The 12,954-nt window shown below is 40.9% G+C and overlaps 1 protein-coding gene across 1 annotated transcript in view; it reads left to right on the forward strand.

Moving 5' to 3' along the window:
- MET (MET proto-oncogene, receptor tyrosine kinase) overlaps positions 1–12,954 on the forward strand; it is a 104,759-nt gene that overhangs the window by 68,946 nt on the left and 22,859 nt on the right. The window contains exons 11-14 of the mRNA XM_019543413.1: positions 957–1,175; positions 8,555–8,701; positions 10,756–10,912; positions 12,390–12,530. Coding sequence (XP_019398958.1) covers positions 957–1,175; positions 8,555–8,701; positions 10,756–10,912; positions 12,390–12,530 — 664 coding nt within the window. The remainder of the gene's footprint in view (positions 1–956; positions 1,176–8,554; positions 8,702–10,755; positions 10,913–12,389; positions 12,531–12,954) is intronic.

Genomic DNA, 12,954 nt, shown 5'->3' on the forward strand with positions numbered 1-12,954 from the left:
GACTCCCTCCCTACTATTTTCTGACTGAACATCATCATCTTCCCCCAAATGTTCTTGTGACACCCCTGTCTGTCCCCGTTTGAAAATCTGGTCACCATATAGGAGGAGGCTGGTATATGTGAGGGGTTCCCACAGCCCCACCACTTTACTAAGTGTTGTGGTTTCAGTATTTCTGTGATGAAGCCTTCTTTTCCTATTTCTGGTCTAGGCAATCCTCCAATTGGGATAGGGAGCAGAAGAGCAAGAATGAAGAATATGAGGGATACTGTCATATTCCCTGTTTCTCTGTGAAAATGCACATTCCCTCATCCTGGTATACATTACTGTGTACAAGGAGTCAGTCAGGCACTGGCCAACAATAAGCCATTTTGAACTTTTCTACATTTTCTTTGGTGGTATTCATGCCTCATTGGACATTAATTTCCCTTACTACAGACTCTTCTGGTGGGTACTACCTCTGCCATCATTGCTAATCATTTAAACTCAGAGCCATGGACCTTCAACAGATGATATGCGTGTTCATTCTGCCCCAGCTGTGGCCAGGATGTACAGTTTTATCCCCTGCAATGAATACTACAAGGGCAGACTGCAGTCAGTGGGCTTGTGTATGGTATAATGCAGAATTGGAGCTTTAAATATATAATTGTATAAGTAAAAACATTTATGATTTTTGTGGCACAGAAACACATGGCTTTTTGGCACTGGGTAGGAGTATTTCTCCTATATTTGGTCCTAATATAATTTCTGTTACATCCTGGGTTGTCTGAATTTATTTCTTTTTCTAGGTGGATACATTGGCCTGCAATTCTCAGTTATTTTTACTGTTCTCCAGTTTTCCCAATCTTTATCACTCAATATTACCCATTGAAGAAAAACATAGGTATGATGTTTAAATAATAATTTACACCCTGTATTTTCAGTGTATCAACTTACTCTCTGCTCTTTTTTTATTACAGGCATGTAACCATCACTCTAACTCAGAGATAAGCTGCTGCACAACTCCTTCACTTAAATCTTTCAATCTGCAACTACCTTTTGTTACAAAAGTGTTTTTTATTTTTGATGGAGTCACCCCTTTGTACTTTGATTTTGATTATGTGAATAACCCTGTATTTAAATATTTTGAAAAGCCAGTGGTTCTCTCAAGAGGCAGCCAAAATGTAATAGAAATTAAGGTAAGAAGTGCTAAAATGATTTTGTAAATCTAATTTTGATCTAATTGGCTTTTTAGCAGTTAAACCTAAATGGAAGTATTTTATTATGATATTGCTGGCTATACCAGCAAATAAGCTCTAAAACACAAGTCATAACACTGAAGTGTAATAGGGAACTGTTTTGGTTTTTTTTAATGAAAGACTGGAGAAAGGTTCTCAAAGAAATCTGCGTAAAACATGAAGCAGTAAATAGCATGAGAACATTGTATTCTACATATAATATGTTTTTTTGAGGTCACAGTTGCCATGAATTAAAGAAAGAGAGCTGAACCTACAGATGTACACTTGGCATATTATGTGGAAGTGCAAAAGTACTTTTCCTGGTCCTCAGGACTTCCAGAGGCTAGTCTGGCATCCATGCAGGCTAAAGCAGCCTCAGGATGGTTCCAAGTTGCACCAGCTTTTAGCAGCCTTTTACAAGCTGTTGGAGAGCAATGAAGTAGTGTATGCTCCAACACAGAAAACTTGGGGTGTTTTTAGCTGTCCAGTTACAATGTACCAAGACCAAGAATCTGGCCCCAAATTTGAAATGCCTGCTCTGTAAGATTCAACCATTTCTACTTCCTATAGCCTTTCTATTGAAAGGAAAAATGAAATTTGTAGTGACAAACTGATCCTGCTGCCCTGACATTATATACCTGAATATATTATGTATTATACAGGCAGTCAGACTAGGTAATTACCAGGGAACCTGATTTTCTCTGATTTAAAAAAATCCCCAATTTTTGGCTTAAAAAAAGTAACTCCATATCCACATTTTCCCATGATTTAAATGAAACACCACTAGTATATAGATATATATAGAGAGAGAGAGAGATTTTTTTTCATTTTAATCATGGAAAATGTGGATTTGGGGTTACTTTTTTTAACTGAAAATTGGGGGGTTTTTTAAATCGGAGAAAACCAGTATCCCTGGTAATCACAGTGATCCATTCTGCCCTTAATATTTATGAATCTTTAAAGGTTTCAGATCTGGTAATGAGTGCCTGTTTGGAGTAACCAGTCTGGATGCTGAGGTAAGCCAGACAGTGCTGAGAAATACAATCAAAGTGCCAAAGCACAACCAGTTCCCAGATATTATACTGGTCATAGGAGTACATGCAGACAATCTGTGTCCATGCCATGTGTGTACAGGACTGCCTAGAGATATGTAAGTCTGCTGAGCAGAAGATTTTGATATTTTGAAATTTAGTTTTGTTCCAATTCAGAATAAAAACCAAAAATGTGAAATTCTTTGTGGAACAAAATAGGGGCCTGGCTCTGTGGCAGTCGCCCCTTGGGGGTTGCTTCAGAGCTGTATGTCCTTGAAGTCCTTGGGTTCCTAACCCCAACATAACCTGCATGGCACAGATACCTGGGAGCAATGACTGTAGAAGGCCTTCAGTTTGATGGACAAGATACTAAAGAGCCAGGTAGGTGAGTTGGTAGAAAAATCAGGCAGATATCTGATTAAAATGAGCTAGAACTTAATAAAAAAGAACTCTCTCTGCAAAATATTTTCATTTCAGCCAATGGACAAATTCTGGCCACACATTTTATAGCTTTTTTTTTTAAATCATTTATACATAGAAGCCTTAACTACACAATTGCCTGTTCCCCAGCCTGCCCACAAATATCCTCTGTGATACTGTGAAGAAAATTTTCAAAATTTAGCTATGCAGGCCTAGGGCAGGAATAAAGCCCTCCACCCAGCATCTCCATGGCTCAGTGTCTTCAGACAGTAGCAACAGAACATTTCTGCTGTATGTGTGAGGTAGATATTTATAGTAAGAAAAATTTCATAGTTGTTGCCTCACCATTTGGTCCCTGCTTTTTTTTAACCTATTTATGCACCAAAGCACTTTATTTGCTATACTTTCTTTTAAGAGTTTTGACCCTCTTTCTGCTTAGTTGTCAAGGTGGAAACCTTTCAGATAGTGAAGACTAACTGAAGACTGCCTTTTTGGAGAGTAACACAATGATAATTTAGCTATGCTGGTATCCCTTGTAGCCATGGTTCCTAGCCAGCTGCCTACCTAAGCCTGATGCCCCTGATTATTTCCTGGCAACCAGCTTGAGAATGACATTAGTGAAAATTGGTCTCCTAGAATAAAGCATGAGCATGCAGTAATTCAACATCCTCCTCCAAACAAAATTAGTTATAGTGGGATGCTTCCATCTAAACACTGAAGCAACTTTTAGAACTTATGTTCGGGAGCCAAAAGGTCATTACAAGCCATAATGGCAACACTCTTCCCTTGCCCCCTACCCATGTACAAAAACGCATACACAAGTTGACGTGCCTCATGGTCATATTTTGTGCAATAATTAAGCAAGTGCACCATGAAATTAAATGGCAACTTGCTTCAGTGAACAAACTGTTCTACCAAACCAAAGTTCTTTTATCTTTTTCTTAATTAGTTTCAGAGGAGTAGGGGGAAGCTTTTATCATGGGTTTTTCAATCAAACTAATCTAGTGTGACATATTTGGCTTTCAACAAATGACTGGGGATACTGATGGGAAGGTTCTATTTGGTTTCCCTTGATGAACATAAGATGTTTTATAAGGAAATGTTACTACGAAAAAACCGCATTTAGTCATTTGCACTATCTAGGATCCCAGCCTTTATCTTCAGTGAAAGCCTTCCAAAATTCCATATTACTCTCTATCTCTGGGTCTCACCTCCCAGCCATCTTTTCTTGCCAAGTATGTGATTTTCTTTGAAGTCTATCAATGTCATTCATACCCCGGTCAGAGGGGTCACGGCAGAGTGACACGAGGCAATCTCCTGCTCCACTCCCACTCAAATGGCTTTTGAAATGCTCCCGTCTCCTGCCAACTTGGAGAGCATACAGGCTATAGAACAAGTCCTATTGTCTGCCAATCTAGGACAACCAAAAAACTCAAGTCTAGGCAAGAGAATGCAATTATTGCCTGCCAAATAGTCAGTGACCTGTACTCCTAAACTCTGGGTGTGCTAACTGCTTGGTGCATCCTATGAAATGAAAATGAAAAATGACCTCCTGTCTCAGCACACTTGTAAACACTACCAAACTGCAGAAGAAATGGGTGATTTACCCACATGGCCTGCTCTTTTGTTGAATTCCTTCTCTGGTTCTGCTTAACTGATCACCACCCATATTGTATGCATGTTTTCTTCTTCCAAGCTCACATACAATACATATCCATCACATACTATTGTAGTTCCTACATCTACCTCAGTGTCAAATCAGCAATAAGGAAATCTCAGTGCTAGGCCAGTATTCATTTTAAGCCACAATTTGGACATGCCTGGCAAACAGATATTTTAAGCGCAGATCAGATCATGTCAGCAGCTTGCCCTTAACTGTGGCAAGTGATAGAGACATCCCGAGGAGTAGAAGGAAGATCAACACCCCCTACAAGGGCAGCTCTAGGCACTCCCTGTAATGCATCTTGACTCTGCATGTGACCATTCTTAAGGTCCTTTTGGAAAGTTCTCAGTGCTGTTTTTAATCAGGGTATGTCTGTGCTGCAGAGTTGTATAAAGACACCTGACTCACAGCAGCATAGAGCTCACAAGTGTGCTATACTGTTGGGAGTCCAGGAGCAGCTGTTACTTAGGGTTCCTTCAGCTTCCAGAATTAAACCAAAAAATTAAAAGTGCAAGCAGGACAGAGAATGGAAAGAAAGTTAATTAGTTTATTCTAATTTATGTCATTTTGGGAAAGGGCAGAGCCCCAGACTTTAGAGTCTTTTCTACTTTCACTGGCCTCTCCACCAACACAGAAACCTCCTTACCCAGTAACATAATGTGGGGTGAGCAAGCTGGACACATGCCCTGAGCACTACCTAAAGGGATCAGCACCAGAAAGGCACCCTTACTCATGCCTCATTCTCCTATCCCCTTCTCTGCCTGCACTTTCCAGCTGCAGGAAGCAGCAGCGCAGGCAGTTTGTGTCACAGAGCGCAAGTCTTCCCGGAAATTTTTGTTTTATTGAACAACAGTAGATTTCACAGCTGCTTAGGGATGATGGGGGTGAGGATGGAGAATTTAACCCATTTTTTACTGCTGAAATTAGCATTTTACCCCATTGACATGGGCTTCAGCAGCAAAAAAAAAGTGGTAGAAGTTCCCCTCCGCAGCAGCAGCAAACTAAACTACTTTGTACTCCATGATACACACTGCCCATGCTAGTGCTTGATGCCGCTTCTCTGAGACAGCCAGAACTTGGGGTGGGGGGTTAGGGAGGGCTTCCTTTTTCTCACATTATACCTAAGAGGTCCCTACCTGTGATGATGGTATTGCCCTTGGTTCTCCTTCCTGTTCCTGTCTGAGCACGGGCTTTAATGAACAATACAGCCAGGGGTTTTACAGATTAGAAATCATATGCACACACTGAGACAAATACAGACTACCCATACATTTGGTTTGTAAACCACAGGACTTAAATTTTAAGCATAACTCATTCTGGCAATAGAAGTAATTTGCAAAATGATGATTTCATGTGAAAATTAAGATCCAGACAATCCTTAGATAAATCTCCCTTAGAATTAAAAGGTGGAAAAAAAACCTGCTGCTCCAATCTCAGGCTGCTCAATGTGGTTGCCTATCAAAGCATTAAGAAACATAGCCAGTCCATTTATAAATGACTTAATTGATTAATTTTTCTCCACTTCTGTTGGAAGATTACCTTAGTTTTAGAGCTCTCAGTTAACAATATTACTGATATTAAGTCTAAATTTTCCATTTATTTAATTGCATTTCATTGCTCCTAGTTATAACCCTTGAGGCTGATGCAAAGCGTATTAATCTTTCTGTATTGCTCAAATACTCATAACTGTGGAGACGTATGGTATGTGGAATTGGTCTGTGATGGCTGTTCAAAGTAGTACCTAACTGCCATCTATGGCTTATGGAAGCACCAACCATTCAGAACACAGCAGGGGTGAGGAACAGATTTTTTTAAAGGCAAAAAAAGTAACATGAAAGACCAGTAACATGCTCTCATTTGCTTGCTCCATTAGTAATTAATAGGTGCTTCCCTCCATCCCCAACATTTTTGTGCTAAATTCTGGAGTGTTTAACTAAGGAGAGGTCAGAAAATCTGCCATATATTTATGGCAATAACTGATGGCCTGACCAGAACTGGTCAGGAATTTCTTAATGAAGTGCCAAAATTCAATTTTTTCCTGAGAAATAAACTTCTATTTTCATGGAAATGTATTGTTTTGAATGCAAATCATCAAGGAGATGCATCACGTCCTGGATGAAAGAGCTAAAATATCCTGTAGCCCAGGGTACCTACTTGAGATGTGAAAACCAGATTGGTCTTTGCTCTGCTTGATTCAGAGGAAGACTTGAATGTGGGTGTCTCCCATCCTGGCAGAGAGTCAGTCTTTCTCTATCAGACAATTAATATTTAAATATTTTTCAAAGTGATAAGAGACAGAGAGAGCTTACATAGCATGTTTCATCCCAGGACATCTGGGGAAGCCAGTTGCTATTTAGCAAGACCCAAGAATTGGTTAGAGCACTCCCCTGGGATATGGCCCTACCTGAGCTGGGCCAGGGGCTCCTAGTTGGATCTACCACCTTCTCTCCCCCACTCTCTCACCCACACCCCCAAAAACCTGCATAAAGTAGTTTTTCTATTGGGATTGAAATACATTTTAGAATTGAAAAAAAAATCACAAAATGGAGTTCTTGTTTTCTATGAATCCTGCACGGAGCTCACTGTAAGCTATTCTTTTCAACCCTCCCTTGGTTAGCACATCTAGAGTATCTTCTACTGGTGTCCTCATCCTCCCTGCTTCCCTCCCTTCCTTCTGATTGTTACATTAGGGCTTGCATACATGTGCAGGCTATTAGAAGGTAAACAAGAGTGGGGACTGAAGGCACAGCAGCTGCTCCATGATAATTGCCTGGGTGCAAGATCCTATTCCATTGGTGCCTGGTTTTTTTTCAGATGGTGGGCTGGATGAGTGGTGCAGGTCTGGCCTAGCTGGGGCCTGATGAAGCTAAGTGGGAATGGCTCAACCAGTACCCAGTGTAGCCATGTAAGAAGAGCTCACCAAGTCTGATCCTCACACCTGCATTGGACTGCAGCCAGGCAGTTCCAACATGACTGCTTCCAGCCTGGCTCCCCAAAGCTGCATCTGGCCCTGGACAAGCCATTTCCACAGAGCTAGATTGGGCTATGGCTTGATCCAGCCACTCAGGAACCAGGCCCAATTCTTGTGCATGGGGTCAGCCTGGCTGGGGCCCATCCAGCCATGTTGTACTTGGGAATATGGAGGCAGGGAAGCAGTGGCAGTGTTAATTGCCATTGCTCTTCCACCACCAAATTTATGGACCCATGAGGAGACCCCACCAGCCAGATTACATGGCTTTGTGGGCTGGAACTGGCTATGGATCTGGCCCTTGGGCCAGGGGTTGGTTGAGTACCTCTGTCCTATTCTGGTGTGAATCCTAAGCTAAGGTAGTTCACCTGTCAGTAGAAAATGGGCTAGCTTACCATGCCTCAGTTGTCATTTACCCTGGGAGAAGAATGTGAATGCAAGTAATTTTCACAGAATAGCTACTACACTCTACACCACCACCCTGTTTATCATGCCTTTACTTGTCTTGAATTCGTTTGTGAGCTCCTCAGAGCAGGAACCTTATCCTCTTAAATATTTGGACAGCACAAAAGGGGGCCTCACCCTGACCAGAGCCTTTACATGCTAATATCTTCCAAGTACTAATAGACATTTGGCTAAGTCTGGGATGTGAATACCAAAGGAGTTTTTCTGGGTCAAAAATATTGAATAGGGCTTTAGAATGATGTCTTATTTACCAGAGCATGCTTATGTTTAATTTTACCAATACACTTAACCAACATTTATGAGACCAATTCACTTTTTCGCTTTGCAAGTTTCATCTCCCCTTTATAATGTACCTCCCTTCTCTACTTCCAAAACAAAATATTTGAGATGCCTGTAATTTGTGGCTAACAGAATGCCAGTTTTTTTTATAAACAACATAGTCATATATTGCTTCCTTTCTCATGTGTATTATGCAAAAATCTAGGCTACACAGTGAACAAAACAGCCAAATATATTCTTGCACGTTTACATTTTTAGAAATCTTTGTGGCTGTATAAGTGTAACTTAAAGCAGGTTTTAGCCTTAAACATTTTATTTCCCCTTTATCTGTCTGCCAAACTGCTGTTTTCATTAACAGAACTTATATACGTGTATTGACTCGACAATACAAACTTAATTGTATGTTTTATTTCTTAATTGGCTCTTATTTATAATGTTTTTCTGAACCAATCAAGTGTCCTTACGCTTTATGAAGTACTTATGTAAAGTAGTAATTGATTTTTCCCCCCCCCAGGGAAGTTATATCGACTCAGAAGCTGTGAACGGCAAGGTGCTAAAAGTTGGCAATGAGAGTTGTGAAAATATTTTCTTGCAATCAGAATCAATTTTCTGTACAGTTCCCAGTGAGCTGCTGAAAACCAACAGTGAGCTAAATATAGAGGTGGGATATCTCCCCTGCATATGTGATAACAATGCCACTGTAATTATGGAACCTACAAACTTAGAATACAACTTAAACCTAGGATTCACAGTGAATCCAGTTTGTGCACTTCCTTTAGTGTTAGTCATAGTAGTTTTAAATTTAATCTTACTTAGAACTGTTAATTCTTTTAAATGAAACATTATTATTTTTATTAGGGCAGCAAGTAAGCACCCCCATCATGGACTGGGACCCGGTTGTGGTAGGTGTTATATAAACACAGAAAAAAATAACAGTCCCTACTCAAAAAAACTTCTAGTGTAAGCATAGGAAGAAACTAGAGATGGGAAGAACGTGGTCACAATAGAACATTCATCTTAATCCTGGTTCTGCAAGCCTTTTTTGGGAAAAGTCTCACTAGAATCCATGGGATCAGGCCCCTGATATGATGAATACATGAAATTATCTTTTCTCCACCCTCTCCAATTTCATTTTATTAGTTCTTGTAAATTGATGACATTCAGGACAAATACTTGAGTCCATTATTTCACTCAGTATGAACCAAAACTCGATCCCACTAGAGTTACTGGGAATGTAGCCACTAAGTTATACTGGACCAGGATATGACCTTTTGTTGATTCATAAGACACCACAAGAATGTTTTAGGGTTTTTTGATGAAAGATGAATGAAGGAAGATAAGAAATGATGTTCCTTTTTATAATTAAACCGTTATGTATCCTGTCATGCTACAGTGAAATCAGTGGGCTTATGAATAAGTAGGATTGAAAGCTGTATGGTATCTTTCTTTCAGACTGTAAGCTGTCTGGGGCAGGGACTATCATTTTGTTCTGTTTATACAGCACCTGTCACAATGGGATCCTTATCTGTAACTAGGGCTCCTAAGTGCCATCATAATACTACTGTCACTACATTACTAGTTAAGATAAGATAGTTTACAAAAAAAAAAACTACAACTTTTTGGGCATGTAGCTGGCCAAGTATAAAATCATTTGGGCATGTAGCTGGCCAAGTATAAAAATATCATGCTTTATGGACTCCTTATACATTTTTTCAACACCTGAAAATTCCTTCTTATCATATGCCTATGTGATATGCATATACATACATATTTATACGTATGTAGCTGCTAAGGTAAATTCATTTGATTGGTTCTGTTATGCCATATTCCCTAAGTTCTTTAGCTTGTAAGAACCAAATATGCCCAGCACCTTCTACATGTGGAAGCAAAGAGTTTGGCATAAAATGGTGAAACAAGCTTTTTCCCTTTTTCTTGGCAGGTAGACTTAGAAATTGGTGCCTGATCAGCAAAGAGGAAATTTTGCTTTTCTGACAGGCAGATCTACCATTACAGTCCCCAAAAAACTGAATTGCACACAAGGAAGAAGGATTGCCAAATGCATTCCAACAGACTGAGATAGTGCCATGTGACTTGTGATAGTTTTGTTCTGTTGGCTGTCCAGTGTTTGTTAGTTTGGCTTTTTTTTTTCCTAAACTGTTGACTTGCCAGGGACTGAATCACATGAGTCTGGAAACGAAAATAGAGGAGTCTGAGGAAAGTCTGAAGCTGCCCCATGTATATAGGTCAAAAGGACATGTCCTATAGACACTTAGGCTATTTTTTTAAATAATAGGAATGCAGTAGGTATTTGTTTGTGTAATGGATGTAAAAGGTAAATTAGTACAAGGTAGGCACCTTGTAGTAGTAGTAGGCACCTACTGCTATGTTTGTGTGTGTAAGTGCTCAATTCCTCAATAGAGAATGTAGTTGTTTATGTTTGCTACTTTGTCCCCTGAAAAGACTTAATAAATCACAGAGAACCAGATTCTGATTTTGCTTACACCAGAGCAAATTCATTGCATTACTTGAAATTGTCCCTCGCTATGGAATTTCTTAAAGCCAGGATTTAAGCCATATGAGAAGGCTTGGATCCCACTATTTCAGTGCAAATATGTATTACCTATTTGGGAGGAGAAGGAGGGAGGAGCAGAACAAAGCAGAGGTAATTTAAAATTTTCCCCTGCATCACAATTCTTGTATTTCTGTTTCTTCCAGTGGAAGCAAGAAGTTTTGTCAACTGTTATTGGGAAAGTATTGGTTCAGCAAGATCCAAATTACACAGGATTGACTGTGGGAGTTGTTTCAATATCCATTGTACTTTTGTTATTTGTGGTTTTTTTCTTGTGGATGAAGAAGAAGAAACAGATTAAAGGTACAGATGATTAACTTCATGATGTAATTACAATTATAAATGGGTTTTTTAAAACATGGACTAATGTATGCAGTATCTGTGTCTGAGAATGCCACTCTTAAACTACATCAATAGTGATTGTACAATAAAGATGGAGCTCTCATCTGAATTTTAGCCCCTTTCTGCTACCTGTATTCTGTAAAGGGCAAGAGCCTAGCCAGACCTGGCCAACTGAGAATAACCCTGTTTCGACTCATTTTGAGCTCAAAACAGCAAAATCAAAATGAAACAAAGGGCTTCAAAACAGCCTCAAAACAAAATGAGGCTAGTCGAAAGATTTCAAAATATTTTGAGTTTCAAAGCAGCCAGCAGTCAGGTGGTGGAAGATGCCGGAGAACCAGGGCTGTGCTCCCAGCAGCTCTGTAGCCCCATGTGGCTCAGCCAGGCGGGGAACGCAGCTCTGGCTCTCCCCGCCTCCCGCAGCCGGGCTGTGGGAAGCCCATCGCAGCTCAGGAGAAGGAAACTGAGCTCAGCTGGACTGAGTTGCCTTCCCCAGTCTGATCACAGCACTGAGGAGGGAAACTCAACTCAGCTGGGCTCAGTTCCCTTCCCCAGCTGGATCATAGCGCTGGGGAGGGGTACTCAGCTAACCAGGCTCACTTCCCTTCTCTGGCCCAATCGTAGTGCTGGGATGGGGAACTCAGCTCAGGTGGGCCAAGTTCCCTTCCCCAGCCCAATCGTAGCGCTGGGGAGGGAAACTGAGCAATCGGGCTAAGTTCCCTTCCCCAGCTCCCCAGTCCCAGGCGGCAGTACCTGGCTTCCCTCCCTCATCTGGCAGGCAGATTGGGGGCCTGCAACCCTGGGAAGACTGGCACAGCCCCCACAGCCTCCTGGGGTTGCAGCCCCCAATCTGCCTGCTGGGTGAGAGAAGCTGTTTCGATCTTCCCCATTATAGCCTATGGGTGAAATGTTACAACAACGTCACTGTTTCAATGAAACAATGAATTGGAACTGTTTCACTGTTTTGATGAAACAAAATGGAACAACAGTTTCAAATCAAAATGAAATTCAAAGCAAATTTCGAAATCTCGAAACTCAAGTCGAAATGAAACAGTGCCGTACTGTGCACCCGTTCTAGAGGACAGCACTACAGCCCATGGGCCAGATGATGCAGTGCTGGGGGCCACACCTGCTCTAGTCTAAACCATCTTCTCCCTCCATGAGCCCTGCCGTAGGGAGACTAGGGAAGGGAGAAAATGTTTGTAGCAAATACATTACAGCTATGCTTAGTACATGGTCCCTGAAGAACTGTGTCCACTTTGCATAGATTACAGAAGCCTTCATGGTGCTCTAGCTTTGACCCACCTTGAGAACTGCTGTAATAACTTCCCTTGTCAGCACAGCAGAATGTCTGCGGTCTACATATGTATTCTTAAATTAGTGTTGACACTCACTCTGTACAGGTGTTTAATATCACTTCTTTCACATCCATTTTTAGATTTGGGAGGTGATCTAGTTCGCTATGATGGTAGAGTGCACACTCCTCATTTGGACAGGCTGGTGAGTGCAAGGAGTGTAAGTCCAACTACAGAAATGGTTTCTAGTGAATCTGTAGACTACAGATCAACTTTTCTAGAAGGTAGGATTCTGTAAGTAATCTGAACAAATGTTGCCTTATATTAAGCTTCTTGTTTCAAAGCTATTTTCATATGACAAAAAGGGTTTGACTTGTATCTTACCACATCATTTTTCCTCATATCTTCTAGTACCTACCTGGGCTATTCAGCTAGTGGCCCACAGGCTGCATGCCTCCCACAGTGGGTTAATCGGTGACCCCTGAGGTCACCCTGGCTGTTACTCCCCTCACTGATCCAGCTACTCCTACAGCTTGGGTCTCCTGGTTCCCCCTCCCTTCTCTAGCTTTGACTTTCTGTCCCTGCCCCTGTCTGTTTTCCCTGCCTAACACTGCAACTCAACTGGCAATTAAAAAAATCAAGCTTTACATGTATTCATGTGTGTATATATAAGTTACTATATTATACTATATAAAATATTTAAAATAT

This window comes from Crocodylus porosus, unplaced genomic scaffold, assembly GCF_001723895.1.
Source record: "Crocodylus porosus isolate Cpor-Errol unplaced genomic scaffold, CroPor_comp1, whole genome shotgun sequence".
NCBI lineage: Eukaryota > Metazoa > Chordata > Crocodylia > Crocodylidae > Crocodylus > Crocodylus porosus.